Genomic DNA, 12,187 nt, shown 5'->3' with positions numbered 1-12,187 from the left:
GGTTCAGCTTGAACCAATGTCCTCGAAATGATCTTGCGAGGGAACAAATGCATGACATTTTTTATACTTCAACAGTTGGAAGACTTATGTATGCTCAGGTCTATACCAAAACTGACGTTGCATCTATAGTAAGAATTTTGGACAAATATTAGAGTAATCCTCCTATGGATAATTAGCAAGCTAAAAATAATATCATGCGATATCGTTAAGGTACCAAGAACTTCATGATTATTTATAGACGTTGTGACAACTTGGGGATAGTTAAATATTCAACATTGGGATACATCTTCATGTTAGCTTAAGGAAGTGTATCTTGGAAAAGTTTGAACAATCACTAGTTGCTATGTCAACTATGGAAGTCAAGTTTGTTCCATGTTTTGAAGCTCTTTGCAAGATATTTGGTTAAAGAATTTCATTTATGGGCTTCAAGTTGTTGATTCAATCTTTAAACAATCGAATATTTATTATGACAATTCAGCCATAAAAGTGAAAGTCGAGGTAAATACATTAACATTAAGTATTTAGTCATGATTTTTTATTCCGAATGATTTAAAATTCGGTGGTTGGATCTTGACGAAGACCCCCCGATTGAATGCTTTCCCCCAGTAATCTCAACCCTCGACCGACACTCTGCGCTGTTTTACAGTTTAGGGAAAGAAACGGAGAATCTCCATTGCAACACGGATCGACGCCCGACCAAACACAATCCGGTTTTCAAACCCATGCACCATTAATATAATAACAAATCTTGAGGCAGAGAGAACTTATACATCAGTTACTCTTAACAATTAACCAAAACTCCGATCGTCGTCTGTAAATGAATTGGCCGTCGTCGCCGCCGCCCTTGTGGCACCTTATCTCTCACACCAACAGAGCAGCTTCTCACTTCTCAGAGCAGTTCTACGATTAGGTTTTTGGCATCAGTAGCCGGAGTTGATCGGATTCCCGGCTAGTGGCGACATTAACGCGTGTTTTCCGAGCGCGATATGACCGAAGAGTCGCCACATGCGGAAAAGTGAAAACGACGGCCGCATGGCACCGACAGATCCAGCGGTATTGTATTGCCCGAACGTCACGACATCGTTTACCGGGAAATCCCGGTTACGAATCCCTGACAGGCTGTGAACAGCTGAACAAAGACGACCGGTTGAGACGGTAGTTAGAAGTCTACAGTTAACAATGCAGACAAGAAACAATATAAAAAAAGGTGGAGAGAGAACAGGGACCTCGTGGATGAGTCGTGGATGAGCCAGCAAAGAGGGCGGCACAGTCCTCTCTTCGGCTCTTCTTTCCTGCATTTCACATTTAGATCTGTGGTTGGGGGGGGCGTCCGTGTTCATTTGATTTTCAGCTGATTTTTGTTCCCATAAGCAGGAAAAGAGGGGAAGCAGGAGGTTTTCCGATTTCCCATTTTCCTCCTGCATCGGCAACTAAATCATGGAGGCAAATGCTGGAATGGTCGCCGGTTCTCACAATCGAAAGGAGTTCGTGAGGATTCGCCACGAAGGGGAAAATGGGGTTTGTATTCCATTTCATAATAGTTGGTGTTCTATCTGGAATTTGGTTGGCTTGTGCTTCTTAAATTTTGATTCTCGTGGTGGGATTTTGGTGTTAGAATCAGATCTCAAGTTGTTATCATAGTCTGTTTAACTTTTTTCGACTTTCTTCCTTATATTTTTTTCCTCGAAATTGTCTGAAGTTGTGTGTTTTCTCACAATTTATATTTTTTTTGCTATTCAAAATATGTATGTCTTTCTTCTTGTATTTTTCAGGGATTTCTGGCGATTCTCTTTTTCTCTCTGCTTCTCCATTCACTAGCAGTTTAGCTTCTTTACCTTGCTACGATAGACAGTTATCGATGTCTTGTTTGGTTGGATAGTTGATTCGGTTCTACATACTGAACTTGGAGATCCATCCTCTGTCAATTTGTTATATCTGTGGCTTTCTCAGAAGCTGTGACTTTCGTCTTTTATGTTTCTGGTTAGTTACTATGAGATTCTTTCATTTTAAACTCGTAGACTCGTTTTGAGTATTCCTTTATTTTACTGGATAGATCTTGTGAATTTTGTACTAGATCTTCTATTTTTTTGTGGTGGAAAGACGTTAAATACTTTCGTATTGGCTATTCTATTTGGGTAAATGTGTCGCTTCGTAACTGTTTTTTTTTTCTGCTTTAAAATCATGAAGAATTATCTATTAGCCACGAAATGGCCGCATTGTCTAATTCATTGTTTCTAATGCTCGAAACAGAAACCTTGGTGGCTTTGTCAATTTTGTGACGAAGTTCAGTCATGCTTTATTGGGCCTTTCGGCCGGATTTACATGAAGCTGTTACTGTTTCATGTATCATTAGGGGGTCTCTATTCTCTAGCAGTTGTTTATATCTGGCTAAGACTTGTTAAACAAAGACGTAATTGTGTTATTGGACTTGTAGTCCTTGGTTATCCCTTTCTTCTGCTAGGAATTAATGTTGTTCTGGGGATCTATTTGTTCGAAAATGAAAAAAGTTGCTTCTTTTGAGCTTGCCCCTACAATTCAAAGATACAGATGTAGGCTTTAGAAAGAAACTCTTGCATCTACTGTGGAGTTCTAATGAATATGTATTTTTTTCACTTGTGGACTATGCAGCCTAAGCCACTGAAGCATCTGAATGGCCAAATTTGTCAAATCTGTGGTGACACTGTAGGGCTTACAGCTACTGGTGATGTCTTTGTTGCTTGTAATGAATGTGCCTTCCCAGTGTGCCGCCCTTGCTATGAATATGAACGAAAAGATGGCAACCAGGCCTGTCCTCAGTGCAAAACTAGATACAAAAGGCACAAAGGTTTGCATATTCATCTATTTTATTTACCTTTTAAGGAAAATAATAATTGGAGTTAGCATATGCATCTTTTTTTATATTGACCTTTTAAAGCAAATAACAGATGGGTTTTGATGCAAGTTACAGACATCTAATCTCTTCTAAGTGAACTTTCAGGAAGCCCTCGAGTGGATGGAGATGATGAAGAGGATGATGTGGATGACCTTGAGAATGAGTTTAGTTCCAAGCATGCCAGTGGAAAGGCTAGTCGTCAGTGGCGGGCACTTGGGCAGGGGGAAGATGCTGACTTGTCATCTTCCTCAAGACATGACCCGATTCCACTTCTTACCAATGGAAATCCGGTATGTGTGTACTGGTTTCTAAGAATACTTTCTTCTGTGCTTTATTGATTCTGGTAGGACTGACTGAGTATGACTGTGGCTCTGAGCTATCAGCGTAGTATGTGACTCACTAGCATGAAAGGGCAAATGAGTGACATAATTCAATAAATTTTCAGAAGTATTGTTTGCAATGGGAATGTGTATTGGATAGTCAATGTTAGTTTTCCTGAGCTATATATACCTAAGATAGTGTCTGTGCTGTGTAAACATCTGTTACTGAATTTTTGAGATCCGATCAGAGTTGGAGCCTTTCCTGAAACATTTGGCAGCTAACCAGATGTTTCCCAAACCATGAACATTTGTGTTGCCACTAGTGGACACCCTGAACAATATAGCTGATAGCTGGCGACATCAATGGCTCTGAATCCTAACATTAAACCACAACGAGTTTCTTGAACTTCTCTTTACCTAATTAAAAATTGTTTGCTGATAGGTTGGAATTGCCTAATGATCTCATTCATAGTATCATTTTCTGGCTGACCAAACCCCAATAAGAAAATTTCTGTTGAAATTTTAGAACTCTGTACTTGGTTGATAGGTGTATTTCATTATGAAGCTGAAAATTTTGAACCCTGTACTTTTTGTCTGTGTCTGTTCTATTAGGAGGTGAAGAAGATAAACAAGTGAAATTAAGAAGTCCTGCATTCAAGCTTTTGTAGTGCTGACAGTTTAACATGCTTGGATGGCATGCCACCCTTGTGTCTCATCATATAGTTGGCATTAGCCAATCTCGTACTTAAATCTTTAAGTTAATGTAGATTGAACATGCTTATAAAATGGGTATAGTGTTACCTAATAGTGCTTTTATTTTATTTTTAAAATTCTACCTTTTGTTATTACTAACTGCAACCTATCAGGTCTCTGGAGAAATACCTGATGGAATACCTGACAATCAATCTGTGCGTACTACACAATCTGGTCCTTTGAGCTCTGGTGAAAAACGTGGCCATTCATTTCCTTACGTTGATCCAAGCCAGCCAGGTATTGTGTAAGAACTAAGATTTGATCGGTTTTCTCATCAACTCTTCATTCATCTAATATTGGCTTGTCGGGCCAGTGTTTGACAGTTTAATATATTTGTTTACAGTTCCAGTGAGGATAGTGGACCCCTCCAAGGACTTGAATGCTTATGGACTTGGAAATGTTGACTGGAAGGAAAGGGTTGAAGGTTGGAAGCTCAAACAGGATAAAAACATGATGCAAATGACAAGCAGATATGCTGAAGGAAAAGGAGATTTGGAAGGAACTGGTTCTAACGGTGAAGATCTCCAAATGTATGATCTGTGTGGTACCTGTTTTTCAGTTATAAAGTGGGGGTTATGCAAATGAGTGATTTGAGCTCTTGGAATATTATTCCAACTTTGTATGTGGAAAATGATTCCAAGTCTACAATCATAAGAAAGTCATTCTAGGTTGGGGCCTACAGGACCATAACCAATGTTCTTTCTTGGACTCACTTTATTAGTTTGCACAATCCCTCTTGTTGTTACGTGTGATTTTTGCGTCAGGATTGCTTGATATTTCTTCTCATCTATGAGTATTAACTGACACATCTTGCCTAACTATCTTCATTGTAGGGTTGATGATGCCCGCCAACCTTTGAATCGTGTGGTGCCTATTTCTTCCTCTCACCTTACCCCTTACCGTGTCGTGATCATACTTCGGCTTATTATTTTAGGGTTCTTCCTACAATACCGGGTGACACATCCAGTGAATGATGCTTACCCCTTGTGGCTAGTGTCCGTTATTTGTGAGATCTGGTTCGCTCTGTCCTGGCTCCTAGATCAGTTCCCAAAATGGTATCCTATCAACCGTGAGACATATCTTGACAGGCTTGCTTTAAGGTTTGTCATATTCGTTATCATTATGTTTTTATCTTCCATTTTCAAAGAAAAAAAAATATTTTGTATCTACAGTGCAACTTTTGGAATCTGGTTTAACATAATTTCTGATTCACAGATATGACAGAGAGGGAGAGCCGTCACAGTTGGCTCCTGTGGATATATTTGTTAGTACAGTGGATCCCCTTAAGGAACCTCCTCTTGTCACTGCCAACACTGTGTTATCAATCCTTGCAGTGGATTACCCAGTGGACAAAGTTTCTTGCTATGTTTCAGATGATGGTTCAGCCATGTTGACCTTTGAGGCTCTCTCTGAGACCTCAGAGTTTGCCAGGAAGTGGGTTCCCTTCTGCAAGAAGTACAACATTGAGCCCAGGGCTCCCGAGTTCTACTTTGCTCAGAAGATTGATTATTTGAAAGATAAAATTCAGCCCTCTTTTGTGAAGGAACGCAGGGCAATGAAGGTATTTTTGGATTTGGCCAATGAAAGGAATATGATGTTCAAGGAACTAGTTCAGTTGGTCAAGTCAAGAAATTGTCTTGTTTAATTTCGTTTGTTGAAGCTTCTAGAAAACCAAAATAAATCCTTGTTGAGCTTTTCAAATATGTGTTTTGAGCCTTCGATAAGGTGTAAGACTAGTATCATGATTATATCTAAATCTAATCAACTTGCTAACGGTAGGAATTTTTCAGAGAGAGTATGAAGAATTCAAAGTCCGTATCAATGCCCTTGTTGCCAAAGCACAGAAAACCCCTGAGGAAGGCTGGACTATGCAGGATGGGACCCAATGGCCTGGAAATAATCCAAGAGATCATCCAGGAATGATCCAGGTGAAACAACTTGTACACATCATTTATTTATCTGTCACTGTTTCCTCTAGGTTGCTCACTGTGTCATTCTCTTCCTTTTTTTTTATTGAAAATTACAGGTCTTCTTAGGCCATAGTGGAGGCCTTGATACAGATGGCAATGAACTACCTCGGCTTGTCTATGTTTCCCGTGAGAAGCGCCCTGGTTTTCAGCACCATAAAAAAGCAGGAGCTATGAATGCTCTTGTGGGTAACCACATTTTAATTTGGTTAATTAACAGTTTTTTCTAGTGTGGAATTAACTTTTTAACATGAATAATGTATATGCCATTATGGTGTTATGCAGATTCGGGTATCTGCAGTTCTCACCAATGGTGCATACCTTCTCAATGTCGATTGTGATCACTACTTCAACAACAGCAAAGCTCTTCGGGAAGCAATGTGCTTCATGATGGACCCTGTCCTTGGAAAGAAAACATGTTATGTTCAATTCCCTCAGAGATTTGATGGGATTGATCTGCATGACCGATATGCCAACCGCAACATTGTCTTCTTCGATGTAGGATATTCAACCGAACCATTTATCTCTTTCATACTGGTTAGATGGTAACTGGTTTCCTCATAATTGACTTGTGCTTTGCAGATCAACTTGAAAGGGCTTGATGGCATCCAAGGTCCGGTTTATGTGGGTACTGGTTGTTGTTTTAATAGGCAAGCATTATATGGTTATGATCCAGTACTCACTGAGGCTGACTTAGAACCAAATATAATTATCAAGAGCTGCTGTGGTTCAAGAAAGAAAGGGAGCAGTGCGAACAAAAAGTATATTGATAAGAAGCGTGCGATCAGAAGAACTGAATCCACAATTCCTATCTTTAATATGGAAGACATTGAAGACGGGGTGGAAGGTATGCCAGTAGCCTTTTCTTTTATTTTTATGAAAACAGTCTGGAACAGAGCATACCCATAAAGATTGTTAAGGACCATTCTAGACAAGGCTTTCTTCTTCCTGATGTTACTTCTATGTGATAAACTTACTATAAAGATACCAAGATCTTATGATTATCCTTTTCATGAAAAAAAAGATCTTCCAGTAATCAGGCATTCATGGCTTCATGTTCTTGCTTTGATAATTAACAGTTTTTTTATATGTTGTAAATTTTGTAACATGTCAATATCTGTGATGTGTAGCAGTTCGTTGATATGGTACACATGGTTATTCTAAAAAAGAAAAGATAGTACAAGTGGTGTTCCAGAAAAGAAAAGCATGCTTAAGTTTTCTACTCTTTTTTGTTTTGTTCACGTCAGCTCCATTTGTAAGATTACATGTGGTGTACCAGAAAAGAAAAGCACACGTAAATTTTTTACACATTTCACTTCGTTCATGTCAGCTCCGTTTGTAAGACATGTTACCACAGCATTCAGTGCCTGAAGAAAAAGATTCCATACCATACTGTTTTCTCCGGTTCCTTTTTTCATTGATGTTCTTATTGAGCTCAATTAAGCCAGGATTGAGCTTCCTGCTCCCACTAGGTAGGAAATGCTACTGTTAGTTGTGGTTTCTGGTACATATTGCAAACCTCTTAACTGTTGTACTCTGGACTGTAACTTACAGTATTGCTAACCTTCTTACTGTAGTAGTTTAGACTATAACTTTTTTTGTGTCTTCTAAATTAGTAAAGAAAAAAAACAATATTCATGCTCTCTTGTTGTAGTTGTTACCCACAAGGAACTTTGGCTTACCTAGTTTAGGCTTCTTTCTCCAAATCTAATGCTGCCAGCAGATGCCTTTCTATTGCTATTTACTGGTCCTATATGAAATTTTATGTATTAAAAGATGTTTAGTATCATTGTTCTAAAAGTTCCTATATTATTTACAGGTTTTGATGATGAGAGATCCCTGCTCATGTCTCAGAAGAGCCTGGAGAAGCGGTTTGGCCAATCATCTGTTTTTATTGCTTCCACCTTCATGGAGCAGGGAGGAATACCACCTTCTACAAATCCAGCAACACTTCTAAAGGAAGCTATCCATGTAATAAGTTGTGGCTATGAAGACAAATCTGAGTGGGGCAAAGAGGTAAGGGAAATTCATTTAGCTGAATGAGTTATTAAATTTTCACAATATAATTAGTGTTTGTTCTTTCCTTCTGGACATAGATTGGGTGGATATATGGGTCTGTGACTGAAGATATTCTTACTGGGTTTAAGATGCATGCTCGTGGATGGATATCCATCTATTGCATGCCTCCTCGTCCGGCATTTAAGGGATCTGCACCTATCAATCTTTCAGATCGTCTGAACCAAGTGCTTCGATGGGCCCTCGGATCAGTTGAGATTTTGTTAAGCAGGCACTGTCCAATATGGTATGGTTACAGTGGGAGGTTGAAGCTATTGGAAAGGCTTGCTTACATCAATACCATTGTTTATCCTCTGACCTCCATCCCTCTACTTGCATACTGTATACTTCCAGCTGTGTGTCTTCTCACTGGGAAATTCATCATTCCTGAGGTTAGACTCTTTTAGTTTTTTTTTTTTTTTCCTGTTTTCATCTGTTGTTCTTTTTGCATTATTTGCCAGTTGGAGTTGTTCTCATGCACAACTAATGTGATGCATGCATTATGGAGCCTCTGTTGGTTTGGTTTGTATGTATAATTCAAATAGTTAGAAGTTGCAAGGTAGATTTGACAATTTATCTAGTTATATCTGTCGTCCTACCTGTCTACTTAGTATTTATGGAGAAAAAAATACTTGCGATTTAAGGATTTAGTTAGACTATCTGTGTTATTGCATACAGCATATTAAAGGAGATGAGTATGTATGAAGGCTATTCCATACCTGATTTCCCTTTTACCTGGTCACAAGGAGAGGTTGATTTTTTTAATTTTGAAACCCCTCCCATATACGTGTAAGAAAAGAACCTTTCTTTAGAGAATGGATGATCTAATACTAAAGATTATTTAGCTAAATAATTACTATCTCCACATATTTTATTATTTTTATTATAATTTTTGTTTCTAAATGTTTTTTGTCATTTATTTACCTGTTAACCATGGATAATCGGTTATTGAATGGCTATTGGGACACCCCAAATTTGTTCGAGACCAAATGCATTAAGAGTGGGCATCAGCTAGTCAAAATGGGTTATGAAATTACCCTTACATGTTTACAGCTCTGTAAGAGCATTGTTGAAGGGTGTTTTTTGACAAAAATGACCAGCCGAGTGTTTCTTCCAAAAATGACTAGCTGAGGTCAGGAGGCGTTTTTTCAACTGTAACCTTATGATATTTCAGACCAACAGCTGAAGAATAGCCTATAGAAGGCTCGAGAGACGCAGCAAAAAGGCAGTTACAAAACACTTTTTGTCTCACTCACACTTTTCAAGCCCAATGAAGCAGACAATGGGCTGGAGAAATGGAATGAAGTGGCATGAAATTAAAGTGGAACCAGGCTTGCTTAGAATTATAGTTGCAGTTGGGTTGGTTCTCTTCTCAACAATAAACTTAGGATCTTCCACACCCACAGTTGGTGTTGGACTTCTACTTCTAGTCACCATTTGGAAAGTCATACATAAAGGGAGAGGAAGCTCCTAGAACAGTCCTAACACCGGTTGCCACTCAAAAAAAAAAAAATAAAAAAAAAAAAATAGTGACATTTACCTGGATGATGTCTCACAAACAACAGGTGGTTTTGGTGATCCTGTAACATAACTTGTATTAGAATGAGAGAAAATTTGGGGAATAATTCTAAAATGTGTTTGCATCTGCATTTAGCTTCATGCTTTCCTATGCACCATAAAGAATTCTTACAAGACCTGGAAACACTCTCAACTAGAGGAAGAGCTACATGATGCAGTTATGTCTGCTTACTGAGCAATAGTTTTTGCTATGTATTACAAATCAATGATTGACTGTTGGGAGGATTCTGGAAAGACTTCTGACTGGGTATGCAGGAGTGTAGGACCAGATCTTGGGCATTCTAAAAAATATGGGAATCTAAATTGCCTATCCGACCATGGTTTTTAGGTGAATCTCTTGAAATTCCTTTGTATGTTTTATTGTCCAATATTCGGCCTACGCTACGACCCACTAAGCTGTGGCTTAGGTGGGATCACAATGTCACAACTAGTGTTTTTCATCCTGAACTTGGGAATCGACTCAGGCACCTGAAAACCAGGTCGGGTTGCCCAACTTCGGATTGTGACTCACATGTGTAGTAGCTGGACTTAGTTGAGTCAGGGGTGACTTCCCAAAATAGAAGGGTTGATCTGACCCCCTGATCTGAATCTGAGTCGCCCTAGCCGAGTTGCAGGTCGATTTGGCAAGTTGAAAGCCCTGGTCTCAACTATTGTGGTCTCTGCTTTGCCTTTTATCGTCTTCCTCTGAATACGAAAACTGTTTAATACAATCTCTTGAGGTCTCCATTTGCATGTGGGTCCTTTCCAAATTCCTGAACCCTCTGTATCAACTGGTATGTTATCATTAAGTTGTATGACACACACACACACACACACACACTAAGAAAAAGGAAAAATAAGAAAATTTATGCTTGTATCTTTTCTATTTGAGCAAGAAATGTGTATATTTCCATTTTGTGGGAAAGTTGATGTCTTTCTTTGTGATTTTATTTTTTCTTATCTCATCGGAAATCACATGAAATGGTTTTTCATGTCTTTATGCATACAGATGGTTGGGTTTGTTGTCCTAGTATGTTTTAGTATTGTTGTAACTCTGGTAGTTTTACTGTTTCATAGGAATAAAATAGTATTTTGAAAGTCTAATTGTTGGGAAAGATTCCATAAAGAAGTGAATGTTCCATATTATTTTGGACTCAAATACTTCGATGAGAATAACCCTAATTATTATTATTAAATGACCTTTTTACCCCTAATAAATGGTAAAGCTACAGAAGTTCCTAACAATTGGTAGGAGGTATCTGTCTTTTATCTATATTTTGAATATTAGTTATATGTCATTTATACGAGCAACTAAAAAAAAAGTTGGTTTCTTGGGGTTACAGTTTTTTTCTTATTTGTGCTTCATTTTTTGAAATTTTGGGAATTGCTGTGTTGTGTTTGCAGATAAGCAACTTTGCGAGCATGTGGTTCATTCTGCTCTTCATATCAATTTTTGCAACTGGAATTCTGGAACTTCGCTGGAGTGGAGTAGGGATTGAGGATTGGTGGAGGAATGAGCAATTTTGGGTTATTGGTGGCACATCTGCTCATCTTTTTGCTGTGTTTCAAGGATTGCTGAAGGTCCTTGCAGGCATTGATACCAATTTCACAGTTACATCCAAAGCATCTGATGAAGATGGGGACTTTGCAGAGCTATATGTTTTCAAGTGGACGACACTTTTGATACCTCCAACAACAGTACTGGTTGTGAACTTGGTTGGCATTGTAGCAGGTGTGTCTTATGCCATCAATAGCGGTTACCAGTCCTGGGGACCTTTATTTGGGAAGCTTTTCTTTGCCATATGGGTTATTGTCCATCTCTATCCTTTCCTCAAAGGTCTATTGGGCCGGCAGAATCGTACACCCACCATTGTTATTGTTTGGTCTATCCTCCTTGCTTCCATCTTCTCCTTACTTTGGGTCCGCATTGATCCTTTCACCTCCTCTACCCAAAAAGCTTCTTCAGGCCAATGCGGTATCACCTGCTAGTTGGAAGAGGTTTTTTTCCTGTAAGGTACTGCTCTTTCAGCTAATTTGTGTAAATAGCAAAAAAGATATAAAGGAAGGGAAGGAAACAAGCAGCCTATTGAGAGAAATGAATTATCAGAGGAAGATTGAAGAGTCGGTGGGATCATTTCGGAGAAGGGAGGACATTTGAATCTCTTTTCGAAGCCACGTTGATTTATAATTTTCTTCTGGAGCTTTATGAGAATATTATTTAGGTTGTTCTCGTTTTATTTTTGCTGTTAAAAGACATTTGGAGTCGTCTCAACATATGTAATCCGTAGGAGATGGACTGACATGTATCGTGGTGGTCACAATCAGCTTTGCAGGGTTTGAAAACATTACCTGTTTATTATCTTTATGTACTTTTTTATTGTACTGTTACGAATTGGACTTGAATTCATTTATTGTTGCTTGATAGACATTCTGGACTTGAAAGTTGCATAGGATTACGTAGCGAATGCTGAGTTTGAACATTGTTGATCTAATCGGTCAATTCGTTCAAGCTCAGTCTCGTAATCTGAGCTTAGAGGTGAAAAGAGAATTTGATGAATTATGTTTTACATTCATCAATTCTGTCATTTATAGGTTATAAAGAGATATGATTTTATATGATAAACATTATCATTAGAAGAGGTTACATTGCTTCATTGCTTCAT

At 38.6% G+C, this 12,187-nt stretch overlaps 1 protein-coding gene across 1 annotated transcript; it reads left to right on the top strand.

Moving 5' to 3' along the window:
* The first annotated feature begins 1,218 nt into the window (after window positions 1–1,218).
* LOC137945512 (probable cellulose synthase A catalytic subunit 1 [UDP-forming]) lies at window positions 1,219–11,950 on the top strand. The gene is made up of 14 exons (XM_068791437.1): window positions 1,219–1,518; window positions 2,629–2,824; window positions 2,978–3,162; window positions 4,059–4,182; window positions 4,289–4,475; window positions 4,779–5,045; window positions 5,161–5,506; window positions 5,736–5,873; window positions 5,972–6,097; window positions 6,198–6,410; window positions 6,495–6,759; window positions 7,732–7,928; window positions 8,009–8,359; window positions 10,929–11,950. The coding sequence occupies exons 1-14, from the start codon at window positions 1,438–1,440 to the stop codon at window positions 11,511–11,513; spliced, it is 3,261 nt and encodes a 1,086-aa protein (XP_068647538.1). The 5' UTR covers window positions 1,219–1,437; the 3' UTR covers window positions 11,514–11,950.
* The last annotated feature ends 237 nt before the right edge of the window (window positions 11,951–12,187 follow it).

The sequence above is a fragment of the Aristolochia californica genome, unplaced genomic scaffold (assembly GCF_029961685.1).
Source record: "Aristolochia californica isolate CCGP_79_NKW_82.1479 unplaced genomic scaffold, dmAriCali1.0.hap1 SCAF_12, whole genome shotgun sequence".
NCBI lineage: Eukaryota > Viridiplantae > Streptophyta > Magnoliopsida > Piperales > Aristolochiaceae > Aristolochia > Aristolochia californica.
Note: the sequence above shows the minus strand (reverse complement) of the source record. Positions and strands in the feature narration are given on the sequence as shown.

Coding starts and splice junctions, on each gene's coding strand:
- LOC137945512 (XM_068791437.1), top strand. CDS start 1,438: ATGGAGGCAAATGCTGGAATGGTCGCCGGTTCTCACAATCGAAAGGAG. Junction 1,519..2,628: donor GCCACGAAGGGGAAAATGGG/GTTTGTATTCCA, acceptor TGGACTATGCAG/CCTAAGCCACTGAAGCATCT. Junction 3,163..4,058: donor TTCTTACCAATGGAAATCCG/GTATGTGTGTAC, acceptor GCAACCTATCAG/GTCTCTGGAGAAATACCTGA.